Source organism: Pleurodeles waltl, chromosome 6 (assembly GCF_031143425.1).
Source record: "Pleurodeles waltl isolate 20211129_DDA chromosome 6, aPleWal1.hap1.20221129, whole genome shotgun sequence".
Lineage (NCBI taxonomy): Eukaryota > Metazoa > Chordata > Amphibia > Caudata > Salamandridae > Pleurodeles > Pleurodeles waltl.
Window position 1 is genome coordinate 9,875,310 of NC_090445.1, and position 21,672 is coordinate 9,896,981.

At 49.4% G+C, this 21,672-nt stretch overlaps 1 protein-coding gene across 2 annotated transcripts in view; it reads left to right on the forward strand.

Moving 5' to 3' along the window:
• Positions 1–724: 724 nt before the first annotated feature.
• GLE1 (GLE1 RNA export mediator) overlaps positions 725–21,672 on the forward strand; it is a 195,621-nt gene continuing 174,673 nt past the window's right edge. For both annotated transcript variants that reach the window (XR_011204710.1, XM_069237002.1), the window contains exons 1-2: positions 725–947; positions 14,635–14,838. Coding sequence is in view for 1 of the 2 variants with exons in the window: in XM_069237002.1 (XP_069093103.1) it covers positions 852–947; positions 14,635–14,838 (300 nt within the window). In the remaining variant the exon portion in view is untranslated. The remainder of the gene's footprint in view (positions 948–14,634; positions 14,839–21,672) is intronic.

Genomic DNA, 21,672 nt, shown 5'->3' on the forward strand with positions numbered 1-21,672 from the left:
CCTCCTCGCTGTCTCGGCGTGCTTCTTGGGTTCCCCACCTCACTTCCTGTCTGCAGTCCCTCCTCGCTGTCTCGGCGTGCTTCTTGGGTTCCCCACCTCACTTCCTGTATGTAGTCCCTCCTCGCTGTCTCTGCGTGCTTCTTGGGTTCCTCACCTCACTTCCTGTATGTAGTCCCTCCTCGCTGTCTCTTCGTGCTTCTTGGGTGTCTTCACCTCACTTCCTGTGTGTAGTCCCTCCTCGCTGTCTCTTCGTGCTTCTTGGGTGTCTTCACCTCACTTCCTGTCTGCAGTCCCTCCTCGCTGTCTCTGCGTGCTTCTTGGGTGCCCTACCTCACTTCCTGTATGTAGTCCCTCCTCGCTGTCTCTTCGTGCTTCTTGGGTGCCTCACCTCACTTCCTGTGTAGTCCCTCCTCGCTGTCTCTTCGTGCTTCTTGGGTTCCCCACCTCACTTCCTGTATGTAGTCCCTCCTCGCTGTCTCTGCGTGCTTCTTGGGTTCCTCACCTCACTTCCTGTATGTAGTCCCTCCTCGCTGTCTCTTCGTGCTTCTTGGGTGTCTTCACCTCACTTCCTGTGTGCAGTCCCTCCTCGCTGTCTCTTCGTGCTTCTTGGGTGCCTCACCTCACTTCCTGTGTGCAGTCCCTCCTCGCTGTCTCTGAGTGCTTCTTGGGTGCCTCACCTCACTTCCTGTGTGCAGTCCCTCCTCGCTGTCTCTGAGTGCTTCTTGGGTGTCTTCACCTCACTTCCTGTGTGCAGTCCCTCCTCGCTGTCTCTGAGTGCTTCTTGGGTGCCTCACCTCACTTCCTGTGTGTAGTCCCTCCTCGCTGTCGGCGGCGCCGTGCACCGGTCGGTCATGGCGGTGGAGCTGCGCTGGGACACGCTGGAGGCGCTCAAGGCCTCCCCCAAGGGCCGGCTGCGCTATGATCGGGACTGGCTGCGGCGGGGCGAGGTGAGAGGGCGTGGGGTGTCCTGGGACCGGAGCGGGGGGTTCTGAGGCTGGTTCATTGGGGGGGCTCCTGGCTCAGGTCAGTGGTGACCCCGGAGATGTGGACCAGGCGTCAGTGCAGGAAGGGGTGTCAGTACTGTAGGACCAGCAGTCAGTGCAGGAAGGGGTGTCAGTACTGTAGGACCAGCAGTCAGTGCAGGAAGGGGTGTCAGTACTGTAGGACCAGCAGTCAGTGCGGGTGTCAGTACTGTAGGACCAGCAGTCAGTGCAGGAAGGGGGGGTCAGTACTGTAGGACCAGCAGTCACTGCAGGAAGGGGGTGTCAGTACTGTAGGACCAGCAGTCAGTGCAGGAAGGGGGGTCAGTACTGTAGGACCAGCAGTCAGTGCAGGGATTGGGTGTCAGTACTGTAGGACCAGCAGTCAGTGCAGGAAGGGGTGTCAGTACTGTAGGACCAGCAGTCAGTGCAGGGATTGGGTGTCAGTACTGTAGGACCAGCAGTCAGTGCAGGAAGGGGTGTCAGTACTGTAGGACCAGCAGTCAGTGCAGGAAGGGGGGTCAGTACTGTAGGACCAGCAGTCAGTGCAGGGATTGGGTGTCAGTACTGTAGGACCAGCAGTCAGTGCAGGAAGGGGTGTCAGTACTGTAGGACCAGCAGTCAGTGCAGGAAGGGGTGTCAGTACTGTAGGACCAGCAGTCAGTGCAGGAAGGGGTGTCAGTACTGTAGGACCAGCAGTCAGTGCAGGAAGGGGGTGTCAGTACTGTAGGACCAGCAGTCAGTGCAGGAATGGGGGAGTCAGTACTGTAGGACCAGCAGTCAGTGCAGGAAGGGGGGTCAATACTGTAGGACCAGCAGTCAGTGCAGGAAGGGGTGTCAGTACTGTAGGACCAGCAGTCAGTGCAGGAAGGGCGGGTGTCAGTACTGTAGGACCAGCAGTCAGTGCAGGAAGGGGGTGTCAGTACTGTAGGACCAGCAGTCAGTGCAGGAAGGGGGTGTCAGTACTGTAGGACCAGCAGTCAGTGCAGGAAGGGGGGGTCAGTACTGTAGGACCAGCAGTCAGTGCAAGAAGGGGGGGGGGCAGTACTGTAGGACTAGCAGTCAGTGCAGGAAGGGGGGGGGTCAGTACTGTAGGACCAGCAGTCAGTACAGGAAGGGGGGGTCAGTAGTGTAGGCCCAGCAGTCAGTACAGGAAGGGGGGTCAGTGGTGTAGGCCCAGCAGTCAGTGCAGGAAGGGGGGTCAGTGGTGTAGGCCCAGCAGTCAGTGCAGGAAGGGGGGGGTCAGTAGTGTAGGCCCAGCAGTCAGTGCAGGAAGGGGGAGGTCAGTAGTGTAGGCCCAGCAGTCAGTGCAGGAAATGGGGGGGGTCAGTAGTGTAGGCCCAGCAGTCAGTGCAGGAAGGGGGGGGTCAGTAGTGTAGGCCCAGCAGTCAGTGCAGGAAGGGGGGGGTCAGTAGTGTAGGCCCAGCAGTCAGTGCAGGAAGGGGGGGTCAGTAGTGTAGGCCCAGCAGTCAGTGCAGGAAGGGGGGTCAGTGGTGTAGGCCCAGCAGTCAGTGCAGGAAGGGGGGGTCAGTGGTGTAGGCCCAGCAGTCAGTGCAGGAAGGGGGGGGTCAGTAGTGTAGGCCCAGCAGTCAGTGCAGGAAGGGGGGGTCAGTAGTGTAGGCCCAGCAGTCAGTGCAGGAAGGGGGGGTCAGTAGTGTAGGCCCAGCAGTCAGTGCAGGAAGGGGGGGGGGTCAGTAGTGTAGGCCCAGCAGTCAGTGCAGGAAGGGGGGGGTCAGTAGTGTAGGCCCAGCAGTCAGTGCAGGAAGGGGGGGTCAGTAGTGTAGGCCCAGCAGTCAGTGCAGGAAGGGGGGTCAGTGGTGTAGGCCCAGCAGTCAGTGCAGGAAGGGGGGTCAGTACTGAAGGACTAGCAGCCAGTGCAGGAAGCGGGGTCAGTACTGTAGGACCAGCAGTCAGTGCAGGAAGGTGGGCCAGTAGCTTGTATAGGAATTGAGGTTACAGTACTGTAGGACCAGGAGTCGGTGTAGGAAGGGGTCCCGTTAGTCAAGGACTAAGTCACTACATTTTAATCCTATAAAGCCAGTAATAGTTTTGGAATTTTTGGAAGAGAATATGTGAATTAGGGATTTCTGTTCTGAATGGGCTGTGAATAGCATGCTCCATAGGTAGAATTTAAAATGTTTCGCAGCCCAGTAACAGGGCATAGGCTTTCCTTCGCTACTGAATAATTGTATTCTACCTCGTTGAGTATCCTTAAAGCAACCCCACAATATCTCCCTCAAAAATCTGGGAACGGGTGGCTCCTCGACCCTTTGGTACTGGCGTCAGTGGTGAGAATGTTTTTCCTTTTTACGTGGCAATTTCATTTTTTTATACAATTGGAAGTTTCTTGACATTGTTCATGCTATATGTAAAGAAATGGCTCCCTGTTGCAGTTACCCCCCACTTTTTGCCTGATACTGATGCTGACTTGACTGAGAAGTGTGCTGGGACCCTGCTAACCAGGCCCCAGCACCAGTGTTCTTTCACCTAAAATGTACCATTGTTTCCACAATTGGCACACCCTGGCATCCAGATAAGTCCCTTGTAACTGGTACCTCTGGTACCAAGGGCCCTGATGCCAGGGAAGGTCTCTAAGGGCTGTAGCATGTATTATGCCACCCTAGAGACCCCTCACTCAGCACAGACACACTGCTTACAAGCCTGTGTGTGCTAGTGAGAACAAAATGAGTAAGTCGACATGGCACTCCCCTCAGGGTGCCATGCCAGCCTCTCACTGCCTATGCAGTATAGGTAAGACACCCCTCTAGCAGGCCTTACAGCCCTAAGGCAGGGTGCACTATACCATAGGTGAGGGTACCAGTGCATGAGCATGGTACCCCTACAGTGTCTAAACAAAACCTTAGACATTGTAAGTGCAGGGTAGCCATAAGAGTATATGGTCTGGGAGTCTGTCAAACACGAACTCCACAGCACCATAATGGCTACACTGAAAACTGGGAAGTTTGGTATCAAACTTCTCAGAACAATAAATGCACACTGATGCCAGTGTACATTTTATTGCAAAACACACCCCAGAGGGCACCTTAGAGGTGCCCCCTGAAACTTAACCGACTATCTGTGTAGGCTGACTAGTTCCAGCAGCCTGCCACACCAGAGACATGTTGCTGGCCCCATGGGGAGAGTGCCTTTGTCACTCTGAGGCCAGTAACAAAGCCTGCACTGGGTGGAGATGCTAACACCTCCCCCAGGCAGGAGCTGTGACACCTGGCGGTGAGCCTCAAAGGCTCACCCCTTTGTCACAGCCCAGCAGGGCACTCCAGTTTAGTGGAGTTGCCCGCCCCCTCCGGCCACGGCCCCCACTTTTGGCGGCAAGGCTGGAGGGAACAAAGAAAGCTACAAGGAGGAGTCACTGGCCAGTCAGGACAGCCCCTAAGGTGTCCTGAGCTGAGGTGACTCTGACTTTTAGAACTCCTCCATCTTGCAGATGGAGGATTCCCCCAATAGGGTTAGGATTGTGACCCCCTCCCCTTGGGAGGAGGCACAAAGAGGGTGTACCCACCCTCAGGGCTAGTAGCCATTGGCTACTAACCCCCCAGACCTAAACACGCCCTTAAATTTAGTATTTAAGGGCTACCCTGAACCCTAGAAAATTAGATTCCTGCAACTACAAGAAGAAGGACTGCCTAGCTGAAAACCCCTGCAGAGGAAGACCAGAAGACGACAACTGCCTTGGCTCCAGAAACTCACCGGCCTGTCTCCTGCCTTCCAAAGATCCTGCTCCAGCGACGCCTTCCAAAGGGACCAGCGACCTCGACATCCTCTGAGGACTGCCCCTGCTTCGAAAAGACAAGAAACTCCCAAGGACAGCGGACCTGCTCCAAGAAAAGCTGCAACTTTGTTTCCAGCAGCTTTAAAGAACCCTGCAAGCTCCCCGCAAGAAGCGTGAGACTTGCAACACTGCACCCGGCGACCCCGACTCGGCTGGTGGCGATCCAACACCTCACGAGGGACCCCAGGACTACTCTAAGACTGTGAGTACAAAAACCTGTCCCCCCGGAGCCCCCACAGCGCCGCCTGCAGAGGGAATCCCGAGGCTTCCCCTGACCGCGACTCTTTGAATCCTAAGTCCCGACACCTGGGAGAGACCCTGCACCCGCAGCCCCCAGGACCTGAAGGACCGGACTTTCACTGGAGGAGTGACCCCCAGGAGTCCCTCTCCCTTGACCAAGTGGAGGTTTCCCCGAGGAACCCCCCCCCTTGCCTGCCTGCAGCGCTGAAGAGATCCCTAGATCTCCCATTGACTTCCATTACAAACCCGACGCTTGTTTCTACACTGCACCCGGCCGCCCCCGCGCTGCTGAGGGTGAAATTTCTGTGTGGGCTTGTGTCCCCCCCCCGGTGCCCTACAAAACCCCCCTGGTCTGCCCTCCGAAGACGCGGGTACTTACCTGCAAGCAGACCGGAACCGGGGCACCCCCTTCTCTCCATTCTAGCCTATGTGTTTTGGGCACCACTTTGAACTCTGCACCTGACCGGCCCTGAGCTGCTGGTGTGGTGACTTTGGGGTTGCTCTGAACCCCCAACGGTGGGCTACCTTGGACCAAGAACTAAGCCCTGTAAGTGTCTTACTTACCTGGTTAACCTAACAAATACTTACCTCCCCTAGGAACTGTGAAAATTGCACTAAGTGTCCACTTTTAAAACAGCTATTTGTGAATAACTTGAAAAGTATACATGCAATTTTGATGATTTGAAGTTCCTAAAGTACTTACTGCAATACCTTTCGAATGAGATATTACATGTAGAATTTGAACCTGTGGTTCTTAAAATAAACTAAGAAAAGATATTTTTCTATATAAAAACCTATTGGCTGGATTTGTCTCTGAGTGTGTGTACCTCATTTATTGTCTATGTGTATGTACAACAAATGCTTAACACTACTCCTTGGATAAGCCTACTGCTCGACCACACTACCACAAAATAGAGCATTAGTATTATCTATTTTTACCACTATTTTACCTCTAAGGGGAACCCTTGGACTCTGTGCATGCTATTCCTTACTTTGAAATAGCACATACAGAGCCAACTTCCTACACTATATAAAAATGATTATTTTTGTAATATCATCCTATGTGGGACTACAATTTTAGGAAATCATCTCATCAATTACAAGCAGTAGTCAACCAAACTCATGAATGATTCAAGCTGCTCTTTATCCTGGGATGGAGCGGCTTCTTTGTCTGCTTCATCTAAATCCAGTCTGGTTTTAATTCTTCTTGGGAGATGGTTTGACCTAAATACCTGACAGCCTCCCCGGTCTGACATTTGTCCTTAAGGGTTAGGGATTTCAGCCATATCAGTCCTTAAATGTATATTGTATTCACCCACATCTTGCCCATTAAATATATCATCCTGGAAGGAAAGAGTGGTTGGGAGATCCTTCATGGAGTTCTGCATGATTCTTTGGAAGGCTGATGCCAGCTTAAGAGTCATACTTATGTGTGCTCCCAGTGATGTAAAGGAGGTTAGGTGCCTGGATTTTGTTGAGGTCCACTTGGTGATAAGCAGAAGACAAGTTGATCATGCGGACACAACTAGCATTACTCACCATATTAAGCAGTTCATTTATCTTGGATCAGGGATATTGATCTACCCACATTTTAGCATTGAGACAACGCTAATCTACAGTCTTATTCTCCTTCCACCCAATTAGTTAGTTTATAATAGGAGGCAAGCCATTCTTTGCTTCCATAGGTTGAGTTGCGCCTTCAAGCACTAACCTGTTTGTAAGGAAATGCTGCTTTTTGTATGGTCACCCCAAGTTTTTGACTGATGCTACTGAGTTTTCAATTCTGAGAGCTCTCGGAGACCTGCTAACCAGGCTTCAGTGCCTGCTCCCTTATCCTTAAACTGGTATGTCAAAATGGTTGTTAACCAGTTGGCTAAGCTGACTTTGCTGTAAGTCCCTAGTAAATGGTTACCAGTTAGTCACAATCCCCCCCCCAATGGCTTTGCAGCATTGATTGCACCCCCTGTGTGTAACATGAGTAAAACAATACTGTCAGCCTGCCATGTGCAGGCCTGGAAGAACTGTTTGAACTGCTAGCCCAACGTTGCTTTTGGACATAATGGCAAAGCAAGACTTCCCCCCTGGTATGCATATATCACCCCTGTGGCAGGCACACCGAGTCCCAAGACAGGGTGCAGCAAATCCCAAGGGCAGAACATGTTCTTATAGTAAAAACTGTTGTTTTTACTATGAAAACACTTGGTCACCAAATTGGTGAGAACAGGGTTGCACACTGACTGCTCAGCTGTGCCAGGTCTGGAACAGGGCAACCATCGTCAGTCTCCAAGATATCAAACAACTCTTTACATTAAGCCCGACTTTAATCCAGGTCGAAATTTATGTTACAATTTGCAGTTGCAAATTTAGCAACATTGCCACTTTATTGCCTTTAGTCCCCTGTGCCCATTCTGGTTTCACTTGGGGTCCTGTCACTGATATTGTTGCCATGTACTGGGCTGGAGCACCGGGGCCAGTGAGGAGGCATGAGGATCCCAGAAGGGAATGTGGATATGTTGGTCCAGGAAGCAGGCAAGGAGGCACCGATATTCCCGGGTAGGAGACCCTCATCTGGGTGCTGGCAGGAGGAGACAGCGGGAGGAGGCAGTCAGAGCAGCCTACGAAGAGGGTAAACGTAGTGAGCTGGGGGCAGACGCTGAGGCCTTCGGAGGGTAGTGGTAAACAAAGAAATGCCTTGGGAAGAGGATGGAGACCTGAAAAGGTCTTTCTTGGAGTGTGTTTATTTTTCTTATTGTGTGCCACAAAATTGGACAAATTCTAATTTTATACACATTTGTAAACTTTCAGTATTTAAAAATGAATGTTCTGCTTTTCTTATTTACAGCTAACCAATTGATTATTTTGTCAGAGCATTTCTAATGTTTGACATTCCTACTCATTATGTATCCTATCTCAGTTTAAGCACAGCATTGTTTCTTTGTAACTGTCATATTTCTCTTTTGTTCTGAATCATTTCATGCTGATTACAAAAAAGATCCAAGTAGAACGTATTCATTTAAATTTTATCCATTCGTTTATACAATTTATTTTTTTCAGCCCTCTGACATTTTGTAAAATATATGATGTGGCCCTTGTACTTAAAAGTTTGGAGACCTCTCGTTTAAATGCTTAATACTTATTCCTCTGTGGCAGCCTGACTGCTTAGAGCCACAACTACCCAGGGTTGGGCTGAAGGTTTTACAAATGAAGCCTAAGGGTACTAAAGGGCTAAGTGTATTACACAATGAGATCGCACAACTACATCATATAATACCCCCTATTTCCTCACAGTTTTTTTTTACTTTTCTTCCTGAGGTTTCCTCGCGAGAAGAGGAATGAAGTGAACTTTGTGTAATACTGGAGTTTCATTGTTTTCAGAATGACTTTGTACTGTAATTTTTTATATGGCCTTTGTAGGAAGTTGGCTCTGTATGCGCTGTTTCAAAGTAAGGAATAGCATGCACAGAGTCCAAGGGTTCCCCTTAGAGGTAAGATAGTGGCAAAAAGAGATAATACTAATGCTCTATTTTGTGGTAGTGTGGTCGAGCAGTAGGCTTATCAAAGGAGTAGTGTTAAGCATTTGTTGTACATACACACAGGCAATAAATGAGGAACACACACTCAGAGACAAATCCAGCCAATAGGTTTTGTTATAGAAGAATATCTTTTCTTAGTTTATTTTAAGAACCACAGGTTCAAATTCTACATGTAATATCTCATTTTAAAGGTATTGCAGGTAAGTACTTTAGGAACCTTGAATAATCACAGTAGCATATATACTTTTTTCATAAAACACAATAAGCTGTTTTAAAAGTGGACACAGTGCAATTTTCACAGTTCCTGGGGGAGGTAAAGTAATGTTAGTTTTTGCAGGTAAGTAAACCACCTACGGGGTTAAGATTGGGGTCCAAGGTAGCCCACCGTTGGGGGTTCAGAGCAACCCCAAAGTCACCACACCAGCAGCTCAGGGCCGGTCAGGTGCAGAGTTCAAAATGGTGCCCAAAACGCATAGGCTTCAATGGAGAGAAGGGGGTGCCCCGGTTCCAGTCTGCCAGCAGGTAAGTACCCGCGTCTTCGGAGGGCAGACCAGGGGGGTTTTGTAGGGCACCGGGGGGCCACAAGTCCACACAGAAAGTACACCCTCAGCAGCGCGGGGGCGGCCGGGTGCAGTGTGCCAACAAGCGTTGGGTTTTCAATGTTGTTCAATGAGAGATCGAGGGATCTCTTCAGCGTCGCAGGCAGGCAAGGGGGGGGCTCCTCGGGGTAGCCACCACCTGGGCAAGGGAGAGGGCCTCCTGGGGGTCACTCCTGCACAGGAGTTCCGTTCCTTTCGGTGCTGGGGGCTGCGGGTGCAGAGTCTTTTCCAGCCGTCGGGAAATGGAGTTCAGGCAGTCGGGGTCAGGGGGAGCCTCGGGATTCCCTCTGCAGGCGTCGCTGTGGGGGCTCAGGGGGGACAACTTTGGTTACTCACGGTCTCGGAGTCGCCGGAGGGTCCTCCCTGAGATGTTGGTTCTCCACCAGTCGAGTCGGGGTCGCCGGGTGCAGTGTTGCAAGTCTCACGCTTCTTGCGGGGAGTTGCAGGGGTCTTTAAATCTGCTCCTTGAAACAAAGTTGCAGTTCTTTTGGAGCAGTGCCGTTGTCCTCAGGAGTTTCTTGTCTTTCTTGAAGTTGGGCAGTCCTCAGAGGATTCAGAGGTCGCTGGTCCTTTGGAAAGCGTCGCTGGAGCAGGTTTCTTTGGAAGGCAGGAGATAGGCCGGTAAGTCTGGGGCCAAAGCAGTTGGTGTCTTCTGTTCTTCCTCTGCAGGGGTTTTTCAGCTCAGCAGTCTTCTTCTTCTTGTAGGTTTCAGGAATCTAAATTCTTAGGTTCAGGGGAGCCCTTAAATACTAAATTTAAAGGTGTGTTTAGGTCTGGGGGGTTAGTAGCCAATGGCTACTAGCCCTGAGGGTGGGTACACCCTCTTTGTGCCTCCTCCCAAGGGGAGGGGGTCACATTCCTATCCCTATTGGGGGAATCCTCCTTCTACAAGATGGAGGATTTCTAAAAGTCAGTCACCTCCGCTCAGGACACCTTAGGGGCTGTCCTGACTGGCCAGTGACTCCTCCTTGTTTTTCTCATTATCTCTCCTGGACTGCCCGCCAAAAGTGGGAGCTGTGTCCAGGGGGCGGGCATCTCCACTAGCTGGAGTGCCCTGGGGCATTGTAACACAAAGCTTGAGCCTTTGAAGCTCACTGCTAGGTGTTACAGTTCCTGCAGGGGGGAGGTGTGAAGCACCTCCACCCAGAGCAGGCTTTGTTTCTGTCCTCAGAGAGCACAAAGGCTCTCACCGCATGAGGTCAGAAACTCGTCTCTCAGCAGCAGGCTGGGACAGACCAGTCAGTCCTGCACTGAACAATTGGGTAAAATACAGGGGGCATCTCTAAGATGCACTCTGTGTGCATTTTTTAATAAATCCAACACTGGCATCAGTGTGGGTTTATTATTCTGAGAAGTTTGATACTAAAATTCCCAGTATTCAGTGTAGCCATTATGGAGCTGTGGAGTTCGTTTTTGACAGACTCCCAGACCATATACTCTTATGGCTACCCTGCACTTACAATGTCTAAGGTTTTGCTTAGACACTGTAGGGGCACAGTGCTCATGCACATATGCCCTCGCCTGTGGTATAGTGCACCCTGCCTTAGGGCTGAAAGGCCTGCTAGAGGGGTGACTTACCTATGCCACAGGCAGTGTGAGGTTGGCATGGCACCCTGAGGGGAGTGCCATGTCGACTTACTCGTTTTGTCCTCACTAGCACACACAAGCTAACAAGCAGTGTGTCTGTGCTGAGTGAGGGGTCCCCAGGATGGCATAAGATATGCTGCAGCCCTTAGAGACCTTCCCTGGCATCAGGGCCCTTGGTACCAGGGGTACCAGTTACAAGGGACTTACCTGGGTGCCAGGGTTGTGCCAATGGTGGAGACAATGGTACATTTTAGGTGAAAGAACACTGGTGCTGGGGCCTGGTTAGCAGGGTCCCAGCACACTTCTCAGTCAAGTCAGCATCAGTATCAGGCAAAAAGTGGGGGGTAACTGCAACAGGGAGCCATTTCTTTACAGCCTTATTTATCCAAAATACTTAAAGATTCTCTTGACAGATATTGGCACTTTATGATCTGTCAAAGAGAAAAGCAGGATCAGAGGTGTTGGGGTTTCTGTAACAAACTGGATTATTTGGGGTGGGTGACTACCTACCGCGAGCAATAATCAGAACCCTTGTCAGAGTGAACTGTCAAAGTGACTAAATTATCTTGAACTGAACCCCCAGGGAGCTGTGGTACAGAGCAGACAGTCTTAACTTAAGGCAATGTACAGAGTATTTAAGTATTATTAAAACAGTGACAAAGTCAAATTGCGATACACAAATAACCCCAAAACGAATTTGAGCGCAGAGAGATGAAGCTAAGAAGATTGAACAGAAGAATGTGAGTGAGCTATTCACAGCAGTTTTGGACAGAGACCAGGGTTTTCATCACACTTGTACTGAAAAGAAAGCTCGGTGCAGGAGACCAGAGTGGTACTTGGGAGCGGAGGCTCCCACCACCACTGCAGTAACTAATGGTCTGATTTCAAGGTTGGTTAAGGGGTTACTCTGTCTCAGCGGTGATGGATATCCCGTCCGCCGAAGTATAAATCCCATAGGATGTAATGGGATTAGGATTTCAGCGGACAGGATATCCATAACCATTGTGACGAGTAACCCCTCCGCCAGACTCTAACTCCGGCCCTAAGTTTCCTCTGCTAGTGATAAGCGTCACTTGTCCTTCCTGCTGGAGCAGCTAAGGTTATCTTTGGTTCCAGAGGATAGCATTTCACTCCACTTCAAAGAAAATAACCTGCCTAAATTAATTACTGGCCAAGCTCATAGGCACAGCTGGGCTACATATTTGTCAACATCTAGGCTTGCCATTGACCTAGAATTATGATCAAGATTACAGCCGTGTTTTCATTTCCCTGCAGGTGCACTTTAGTCAACTCGTGGATATAGGCTTTTAATGCAAATGGGGTTCGGGGCAGGTTCAGGGGACGGCACAGTGAGGCAGCACTGTCTCTGGGTAGGCCAGGGATATGCCAGTTACAGTTGGACGTGTTCCACTTTCACTGAGCTCGCACCCTGGCACCATGGGCTTCAGAGCTCCATTTAGATGTGACGGAAGTAATCTGAAAAGTATGCATTTGTACATGCATATGTTTTCCTTTTGATATGTTTTAGCTGCAGCAGTTTACAGCCATTCATGGCCCCAGGGCAGACCCATTCACTCGCGGGGGTGTAGATCTGTACACTGCACAAGTATGAATTTTAACTTTTAAACCACTTCTGCATCTTTTGTGGCATACTGGTACGGCCTTTAAAAAAAGTTAAATAAGCCAACTGGGGGATTAGTCGTGCTTTCACTGTGTTTGACTGAGCACCTTGAAGTTTCCAAGCACCTAGAGTTAGAATATGTCAGCAGAACAAGTAACGTAATGGCAAAATGTTCAGGAGACCACTCAGAAGGTAAACTCTCATCACAGGATCAGCGGCACACAAGGGTAAGAGGTTTGGCGTAATTTATCCCTTGAAGTTGGAACTGAACAGACTAAGGGGGTCATTCTGACCCCGGAGGTCTAAGACCGCCGGGGCCAGGGTCGGCGGGAGCACCGCCGACAGGCCGGCGGTGCTTCCAAGGGCATTCCGACCGCGGCGGTAAAGCCGCGGTCGGACCGGCAACACTGGCGGTCTCCTGCCAGTGTACCGCCGCCCTTTGGAATCCTCCAAGGCGGCGCAGCTAGCTGCGCCGCCGAGGGGATTCCGACCCCCCCTACCGCCATCCAGTTCCCGGCGGTCCGCCCGCCGGGAACCGGATGGCGGTAGGGGGGGTCGAGGGGCCCCCGTAAGAGGGCCCCTACAAGTATTTCACTGTCTGCTTGGCAGACAGTGAAATACGCGACGGGTGCAACAGCACCCGTCGCACCTTCCCACTCCGCCGGCTCGATTACGAGCCGGCATCCTCGTGGGAAGGGAGTTTTTCCCTGGGCTGGCGGGCGGTCTTTTGGCGACCGCCCGCCAGCCCAGGGAAAAAATTAGAATACCCTCCGCGGTCTACTGACCGCGGTGCGGTATTTCGGAGGGGGGAACTCTGGCGGGCGGCCTCCGCCGCCCGCCAGAGTTAGAATGACCCCCTAAGTAACTAGTGAACATACAAATCAAAGTGTCTGAGTCACTAACACCTATGGTTACTACCTGAAAACAGAATAGATAACTCAGGAAACATGTTAAGTAGTAGTGTAATATTTCAATGGACCGTCTTGCAGAATGACCTAATCGCACATTGAACATGGTTTTATTGTCTAATGCTTATCTGAAAGTGCTGCATCTGTTCTATTTAAGCATGTTGAAAATGTGCTTCACCCCCATTGATGCTTGTAGATAATTTTGTGTTCCCTTTGAATTGTCAGAATATAATGGGGTTCATAGGTGAAGAGATTTATTGTTCAGAAGTTTGGTATTTTCAGACTGACGTTTTAGACATTTTACTCTTTTCATGAGCACAGGGTCACAGTAATAATCCCAATGCCAGTTCAAGGTTAGGCTTGTTACGTCCTTCAGGTGCAAGTCATTGGGAGCCCTGGTTTATGCAGATCAGTACCAAACCTGCTGCTCATGGCAGCAGTCTTTTCCAAACGAGGCCCCTTCCAGGAGGGACCACAAGTTTTATTGCAAGCATTCCTTCCATCACCTTTTGTGTGTTTGATGTAACGCCTTAAGTATCCAAGGGTATGCCCGGACATGGGTCTGTAGCTCACTGTGCCAAGCTACATCTAGCTGAAGAGTCCAAAACTGGTCTTGGTTTGCTTTTGTTCGAAGATGACCTGGCTTGAGAGTTCAGGCTGGACTGTTCCTTATTGAGCAGGAGCAAGAATGATTTGTATACAAGTGGGGATAGACTTAGGTAGCTTGATCCACAGAGTGCAAGGAGGGCATTAACCAAAGTATTCAGAATATGTCTGTAGTATTTGTATAACGTGACCCCTTGTCAAAAGGCAGTGGAGCTCTGCCAAAGGCTGGGATGCTGTCAAGAAGTAGCTGGAGAGGTGGCTTGGTTCTGGGAGCAAAAGTAGTCTGTTACTGCATTGTGATGTCGTGCTCTTTAAAGGGGTGCCTCTTCATCTCTTTTCTAAACTGGTAGAGAGTAGGGTGTCCTCATCTATACATGTGCGCTTTTAGAGACTTAGGGTGCATATATGGTCAAGAACTGTTGCCTTGTTTTTTTCTTTTTTTGAAGTAGTATTGTTAAAAAGCCACAGATAGAAGTACAAAACTATAAAAGACGAACAGTGGATTTTCACACTAGATGTATTAGCAGTTAAGATGTATTGAGCCGCATTAGTTACTTTCTCTTACTTGTCACGTGAGGTGGCCCTTCAATGTAGTTTTAAACTTACTGAGTAAATGGCAGGTCTGGATAGTTGAAGGCAGTGAGTTTGGTGGAGCGCACCAAAAAGGTAAAGAGATCGGAGCCCAGGCCTCCATTGCGTAATGCCACCTAAAGCTCGTCTTTTATAGACAATATGTCAATTTGTTCTAAGCAGCCTGTTCTTCCTTTCAGGATCTCTTGGCCCTCTGTCACTGCTCTCCAAAGCTGTCCCCCTGCTCAGGGCGGGTGTTGGACAGGATGGTTGCTCAGAATTTACAAGAGGGCACTCGCTGTAGCAGCAGCGAGTCCAGCCTCACGATTGCGTCTCCTCCCAAGGTCCTCCTTCCAGCAGAGGACATCTCCCCACCACTCATGGTGGGCACCCATGGACCAAAGGTAAGACCAGGTGTTCTTCAGAAGGAGCTCATGGATAAAGCCGACATGTTACATTGTATGCGAGTGATCCTGTAAGGAATGTTCTGGGCCTGCTATATTAGTTGAAGTATGTCGGCTTTCATCTGAGTGTATGAATGATTAGGCCCAGTTCAACGTATACTTTTGACCTGATCACTTTGCAGCTGCATAATGAACGTTGTTGGGTGTATGGACTTTGTTTATCTAGGGTTAATGATATTGCACAGACCTGGCTGGAGAGCGATGGAGCACTGAACAGGGGATTATGCTTGATGTAAATGCTCTGTTTGGTGTGTTGGCCCCTAAGTCTTGGTGTACTTTATGCTTTTAGAAATTTGATTGCAAAACATTTTGAATAACATTTATTCTGTTGGCACAGCCAGTTTTACCAGTGTGTGCCTTGAAATCATTATCTGCCAGACAAGGAGTGTGCCAGCCTTTTTTACACCCTTAAATGTAGGAGTCATGCCTAATGGAACAACACAGGGAATAATGGAGGCAAAAAACTTTAAGCCGCACAGCAATACAGCCAGTCTGATAGTATTAGCTGTGACCCTCCGCAAGAGAGTGCGCCATCTTTAAAGCTGCCTGATCTGACGTGGGGCTTTATGTGAAAAATACAGTATCATTAATGGAATTTCCAGCTGCAAAGAAAGCATGGGTTATGTAATAAATGTCCAGTTTTTTAAAAGTAAAAATACTGTTTACCTTTTTAAAATATTGAACAAAATTCGTTTTTATTACTGCCTAAGAAATTATTGTACTCCCGACTTTCTAAGTAAGGCTTAAGCTGTTCCCAAAGTATGTGGAGCGCTAAGGTGACCAGTTTACGTGCCAACTTTATTCTTCAATTTTTAATCAAGCAAGTGTTTCTGGTTCTGTGTATTTTGTGAAGTGCACTTGTGTAGGAAGTTGGCTCTGTATGTGCTATTTCAAAGTAAGGAATAGCATGCACAGAGTCCAAGGGTTCCCCTTAGAGGTAAAATAGTGGTAAAAAGAGATAATACTAATGCTCTATTTTGTGGTAGTGTGGTCGAGCAGTAGGCTTATCTAAGGAGTAGTGTTAAGCATTTGTTGTACATACACATAGACAATAAATGAGGTACACACACTCAGAGACAAATCCAGCCAATAGGTTTTTATATAGAAAAATATCTTTTCTTAGTTTATTTTAAGAACCACAGGTTCAAATTCTACATGTAATAGCTCATTCGAAAGGTATTGCAGGTAAGTACTTTAGGAACTTCAAGTCATCAAAATTGCATGTATACTTTTCAAGTTATTGACAAATAGCTGTTTTAAAAGTGGACACTTAGTGCAATTTTCACAGTTCCTAGGGGAGGTAAGTATTTGTTAGTTTTACCAGGTAAGTAAGACACTTACAGGGTTCAGTTCTTGGTCCAAGGTAGCCCACCGTTGGGGGTTCAGAGCAACCCCAAAGTCACCACACCAGCAGCTCAGGGCCGGTCAGGTGCAGAGTTCAAAGTGGTGCCCAAAACACATAGGCTAGAATGGATAGAAGGGGGTGCCCCGGTTCCGGTCTGCTTGCAGGTAAGTACCCGCGTCTTCGGAGGGCAGACCAGGGGGGTTTTGTAGGGCACCGGGGGGGACACAAGTCCACACAGAAATTTCACCCTCAGCGGCACGGGGGCGGCTGGGTGCAGTGTAGAACCAAGCGTCGGGTTCGCAATGTTAGTCTATGAGAGATCTCGGGATCTCTTCAGCGCTGCAGGCAGGCAAGGGGGGGGTTCCTCGGGGAAACCTCCACTTGGGCAAGGGAGAGGGACTCCTGGGGGTCACTCCTCCAGTGAAAGTCCGGTCCTTCAGGTCCTGGGGGCTGCGGGTGCAGGGTCTCTCCCAGGTGTCGGGACTTAGGTTTCAGAGAGTCGCGGTCAGGGGAAGCCTCGGGATTCCCTCTGCAGGCGGCGCTGTGGGGGCTCAGGGGGGACAGGTTTTGGTACTCACAGTATCAGAGTAGTCCTGGGGTCCCTCCTGAGGTGTCGGATCTCCACCAGCCGAGTCGGGGTCGCCGGGTGCAGTGTTGCAAGTCTCACGCTTCTTGCGGGGAGCTTGCAGGGTTCTTTAAAGCTGCTGGAAACAAAGTTGCAGCTTTTCTTGGAGCAGGTCCGCTGTCCTCGGGAGTTTCTCGTCTTTTCGAAGCAGGGGCAGTCCTCAGAGGATGTCGAGGTCGCTGGTCCCTTCGGAAGGCGTCGCTGGAGCAGGATCTTTGGAAGGCAGGAGACAGGCCGGTGAGTTTCTGGAGCCAAGGCAGTTGTCGTCTTCTGGTCTTCCGCTGCAGGGGTTTTCAGCTGGGCAGTCCTTCTTCTTGTTGCAGGAATCTAATTTTCTAGGGTTCAGGGTAGCCCTTAAATACTCAATTTAAGGGCGTGTTTAGGTCTGGGGGGTTAGTAGCCAATGGCTACTAGCCCTGAGGGTGGGTACACCCTCTTTGTGCCTCCTCCCAAGGGGAGGGGGTCACAATCCTAACCCTATTGGGGGAATCCTCCATCTGCAAGATGGAGGATTTCTAAAAGTTAGAGTCACCTCAGCTCAGGACACCTTAGGGGCTGTCCTGACTGGCCAGTGACTCCTCCTTGTTATTCTCATTATTTTCTCCGGCCTTGCCGCCAAAAGTGGGGGCCGGGCCGGAGGGGGCGGGCAACTCCACTAGCTGGAGTGTCCTGCTGGGTTGGCACAAAGGAGGTGAGCCTTTGAGGCTCACCGCCAGGTGTGACAATTCCTGCCTGGGAGAGGTGTTAGCATCTCCACCCAGTGCAGGCTTTGTTACTGGCCTCAGAGTGACAAAGGCACTCTCCCCATGGGGCCAGCAACATGTCTCGGTTTGTGGCAGGCTGCTAAAACTAGTCAGCCTACACAGATAGTCGGTTAAGTTTCAGGGGGCACCTCTAAGGTGCCCTCTGGGGTGTATTTTACAATAAAATGTACACTGGCATCAGTGTGCATTTATTGTGCTGAGAAGTTTGATACCAAACTTCCCAGTTTTCAGTGTAGCCATTATGGTGCTGTGGAGTTCGTGTTTGACAGACTCCCAGACCATATACTCTTATGGCTACCCTGCACTTACAATGTCTAAGGTTTTGTTTAGACACTGTAGGGGTACCATGCTCATGCACTGGTACCCTCACCTATGGTATAGTGCACCCTGCCTTAGGGCTGTAAGGCCTGCTAGAGGGGTGTCTTACCTATACTGCATAGGCAGTGAGAGGCTGGCATGGCACCCTGAGGGGAGTGCCATGTCGACTTACTCGTTTTGTCCTCACTAGCACACACAAGCTGGTAAGCAGTGTGTCTGTGCTGAGTGAGAGGTCTCCAGGGTGGCATAAGACATGCTGCAGCCCTTAGAGACCTTCCTTGGCATCAGGGCCCTTGGTACTAGAAGTACCAGTTACAAGGGACTTATCTGGATGCCAGGGTCTGCCAATTGTGGATACAAAAGTACAGGTTAGGGAAAGAACACTGGTGCTGGGGCCTGGTTAGCAGGCCTCAGCACACTTTCAATTGTAAACATAGCATCAGCAAAGGCAAAAAGTCAGGGGGCAACCATGCCAAGGAGGCATTTCCTTACAACTTGTAAAAAGACTTGATGCAAATACCTTTTGCATGAGAACAAAGTAAGAGTAAACAGGAAAGTAATAATGTGATTTCCACTGCTGTCTACTACATACTACTGGATACAGACTTCGCCTGTGGAAAGAGGAAACCCTTTTAAGCCAGGTTTAGTGGTTTTAATGTCTGTGGTGATTGGTTGTGAGGGTGCCTCGCGGCTCCAGCCTACTTCTACAGGAGGGCGCTTATTACTTTTCTCAGATTTGTGTTGCATGGGGAGGCTTAGCACTAGATTGAAATTATTGTGTTGGTATTAGAAGAGCCCTTCCTTGCTTGTATCTTGGTGCATATTGGTGCAGGCAAGGTGGTACACTCCCTTTGTATCCAAATAGAGGATTTAATTTGTTTGAAACAGGAACCCCTAGTTCCCCACAACAGGGGATGAAACAAATATTAAATTCCATTTCCTTTATAATGGTGTTTCCTATTCACAGCTGAACTGGAAGTAATTTACAGGCTGATGACGGAATTGTATTTCCTGTGAAACACACTTGCTAATCTTTCCTCTACATGTCTGGTTGTCCACCAACTCCTGTGAGGGCAGCTCAGGATGGCACACAGCACTGAAACCCATCTCCTTCACCCGTGCTCTTGTTGCTTCCACTTGGCTGCCAAGTGAAAACCCTTAGCTGCGATTGGCCGTTTATGCGAATGGGCCATGCACTGCTGCTGCCTTTTCAATGTGTATTGGTGGTTGTGATTGAGCCAGTAACGTGAACGGTATTTCAGCTGAGATTAGGAATTCTTTGATTAGTTGGTGAGGGGGTCCAATAAAGGCAAACCGTATAGACTGTAAACTTCAAGTTAACTTGTAAAATCTGAGATGGACATGCCCTCAAGTTCAAAGATATCCCATTTAGAAACCATGGCAGCTTTCTGGACTCTGCATTGGGGGCTCTGAAAGAAATCACTCCTACCCATGCATTTAATACAGCGTTGTCCATTTCCAAAAGGTGTAAATTGCCATTGTTGTAGAAGACAGTTTAGAGAGTGTTCTTTCAATTGTTGCTGTTTGTAGCTGTAAAGTGTCCTCAAGTCATATGTGAGACACCTCGAGCTAGCTTGGGGTCTTGAGAGAGTATCGCAATAGCATTCTGCGCCTTTGATTTTCTCCATGGGTTGTGCTTTTTGGTGAGGAAAATGAATCCTGCATATTGTAGCCTGTGCTGTACCTTTGTGTTGTGTGTTTGGGAAGCTTGCACTGCTGCTGTATGTGAAAAGCTTGCACTGCAGCTGCCTGATCTGTGAGCTAGCAATGCTGTTACCAGTGCATGCACTCTGTTTTACAAGCTTGCATGGCAGCTGCCTTTGTTGCATGGGTGTTGTGTGAGAGAAGCTTGCACAGCAACTTCCTGTCCTGTGAGCTAGCAATACTGTTACCCATTCTGCATCCGCTGTGTTTGAGAAGCTTACGCAGCACCTACCTGTTGTGTGGGCTAGCAGTGCTGTTACTCATATTGCCTGTGCTCTGTTTGAGAAGCTTGCACTGCTGCTGCCTTTGCTGAATGTGTGCTGTGAAAGAAGCTTGCTCAGCAGCTGTCTGTCTTGTGGGCTAGCAGTGCTGTTACCTGTACTGCCTGCGCTCTTGTTTGTTTGAGAAGCTTGCACTGCTGCTGTTTGTGTTGTGTGTGAGAAGCTTGTACTGCTGCTGTCTTTAATGCATGTCCTCTGGGCTAGCAGTGCTGTTACCCACACTGCATGCGCTCTGTGTGTTTGAGAAGAGTGCACAGCAGCTGCTTTTGATGCATGTGTGTTGTGTTTGAGAGGTTTGCTCAGCAGTTGCCTGTCCTGGGTGCTAGCAGCTCTGTTACTCATACTGCATGCGCTATGAGGGTTTGAGAAGTTTGCACTGCTTGTGCTGTGTGGGAGAGAGGCTGCCACTGCTGCTGCCTTTTAATGCAAGTGTTGTGTGATGGAATCGTGAGCAGCAGCTGCCTGTCTTGTGTGCTATGTGAGGGGAAACTTGCACAACAGCTGTGTGTCCTGGGAGCTAGCAGTGCTGTTGCTCATACTGCAGGCACTGAATGTTTGAGAAGGTTGTACAGCAGCTTCCTGTCCTGTGTGCTGCGAGAGAAGCTTGCAGAGCAGCTGCCTGTTCTCTGTGCTAGCAGCGCTCTTACCCGTAATGCCTGTGCTGTGTGTTTGAGAAGCTTGCACTGTTGCTGTCTTTGCATGTGTGATGTGAGGGAAGCTTCCGCAGCAGGTGCCTGTCCTGGTGGCTAGCAGGGCTGTTACCTGTACTGCCTGCGCTCTGTGTGTTTGACAAGCTTGTGAGGAAAGCTTGTGCAGCAGCTGCTTGTGCTGTAGTGTATCCATTTTTAATATAGCTTCATGCACGTTAGTTTTACATACTAGGCCGCTGTGCACTTTGCCCTAGATACATTTTATTCAGCCTTGCACTGTTATTTTACAATAACCAGTTTTACGGTCTTGTTTTAATTTCCTTCTATCACACTGTTTAGCTTAGTTCAGCACTGTGTTCTCAAATAATGCATTCTTGATCGCCCTGGGCTTCAGTCAAGGCTACTGTCTGGTACATTGCCAGTACACGTGGTAGAAGTTTAGTCTCCAGTATTCGTAGAAAATGCACATCCTTACGTAGGGACATTTTCTTAGAACATCTGCGTGTTAGTTATAAAAACACTTCCTAGTCCTAGTACACGTCAGAGGGAGATTCTGCCCAGGAACCTACAACTAGATGCTGACTGCCCCTTTGCTCAGGTATGAGGGTTGATGTCCTCCCGGGGGAACCTGAAAGGCAGGCTTAGAGCTTCACATGCTGTGCTCGAAATATAATTTAGAGAGAACATAATCTAGCGGCACTATGATAGCTTTATTCTTGTGCTTCACTCTCATCGTTACTATTTTAATCCTACTGTGTTGTGTAGTTCTGGTTATTGCAGCTCACGCTTTGCTATCTAAAATGCAGTCGTTTTTATTAAACCAATCTTTAAAATTTAAACTGCCTTTAACATTTCTATGTGAGACTGTACTGTGTATGAGAAAACCGATTGTGACCTGAGTGACCACGACTTCCCTGGGAAGTGCTAAGATGTCATGCGCTCTGCTGCCCAATTGTCTCTTCCCTTTGGGAGAGATGAGGCACAGCTAGTTAGCTGGAGCAAAACCTGTATTTAGAGTGACAAGAGTCCTTCACCGTGGGTCAGACTTAGTCCCCCACACTCTGAA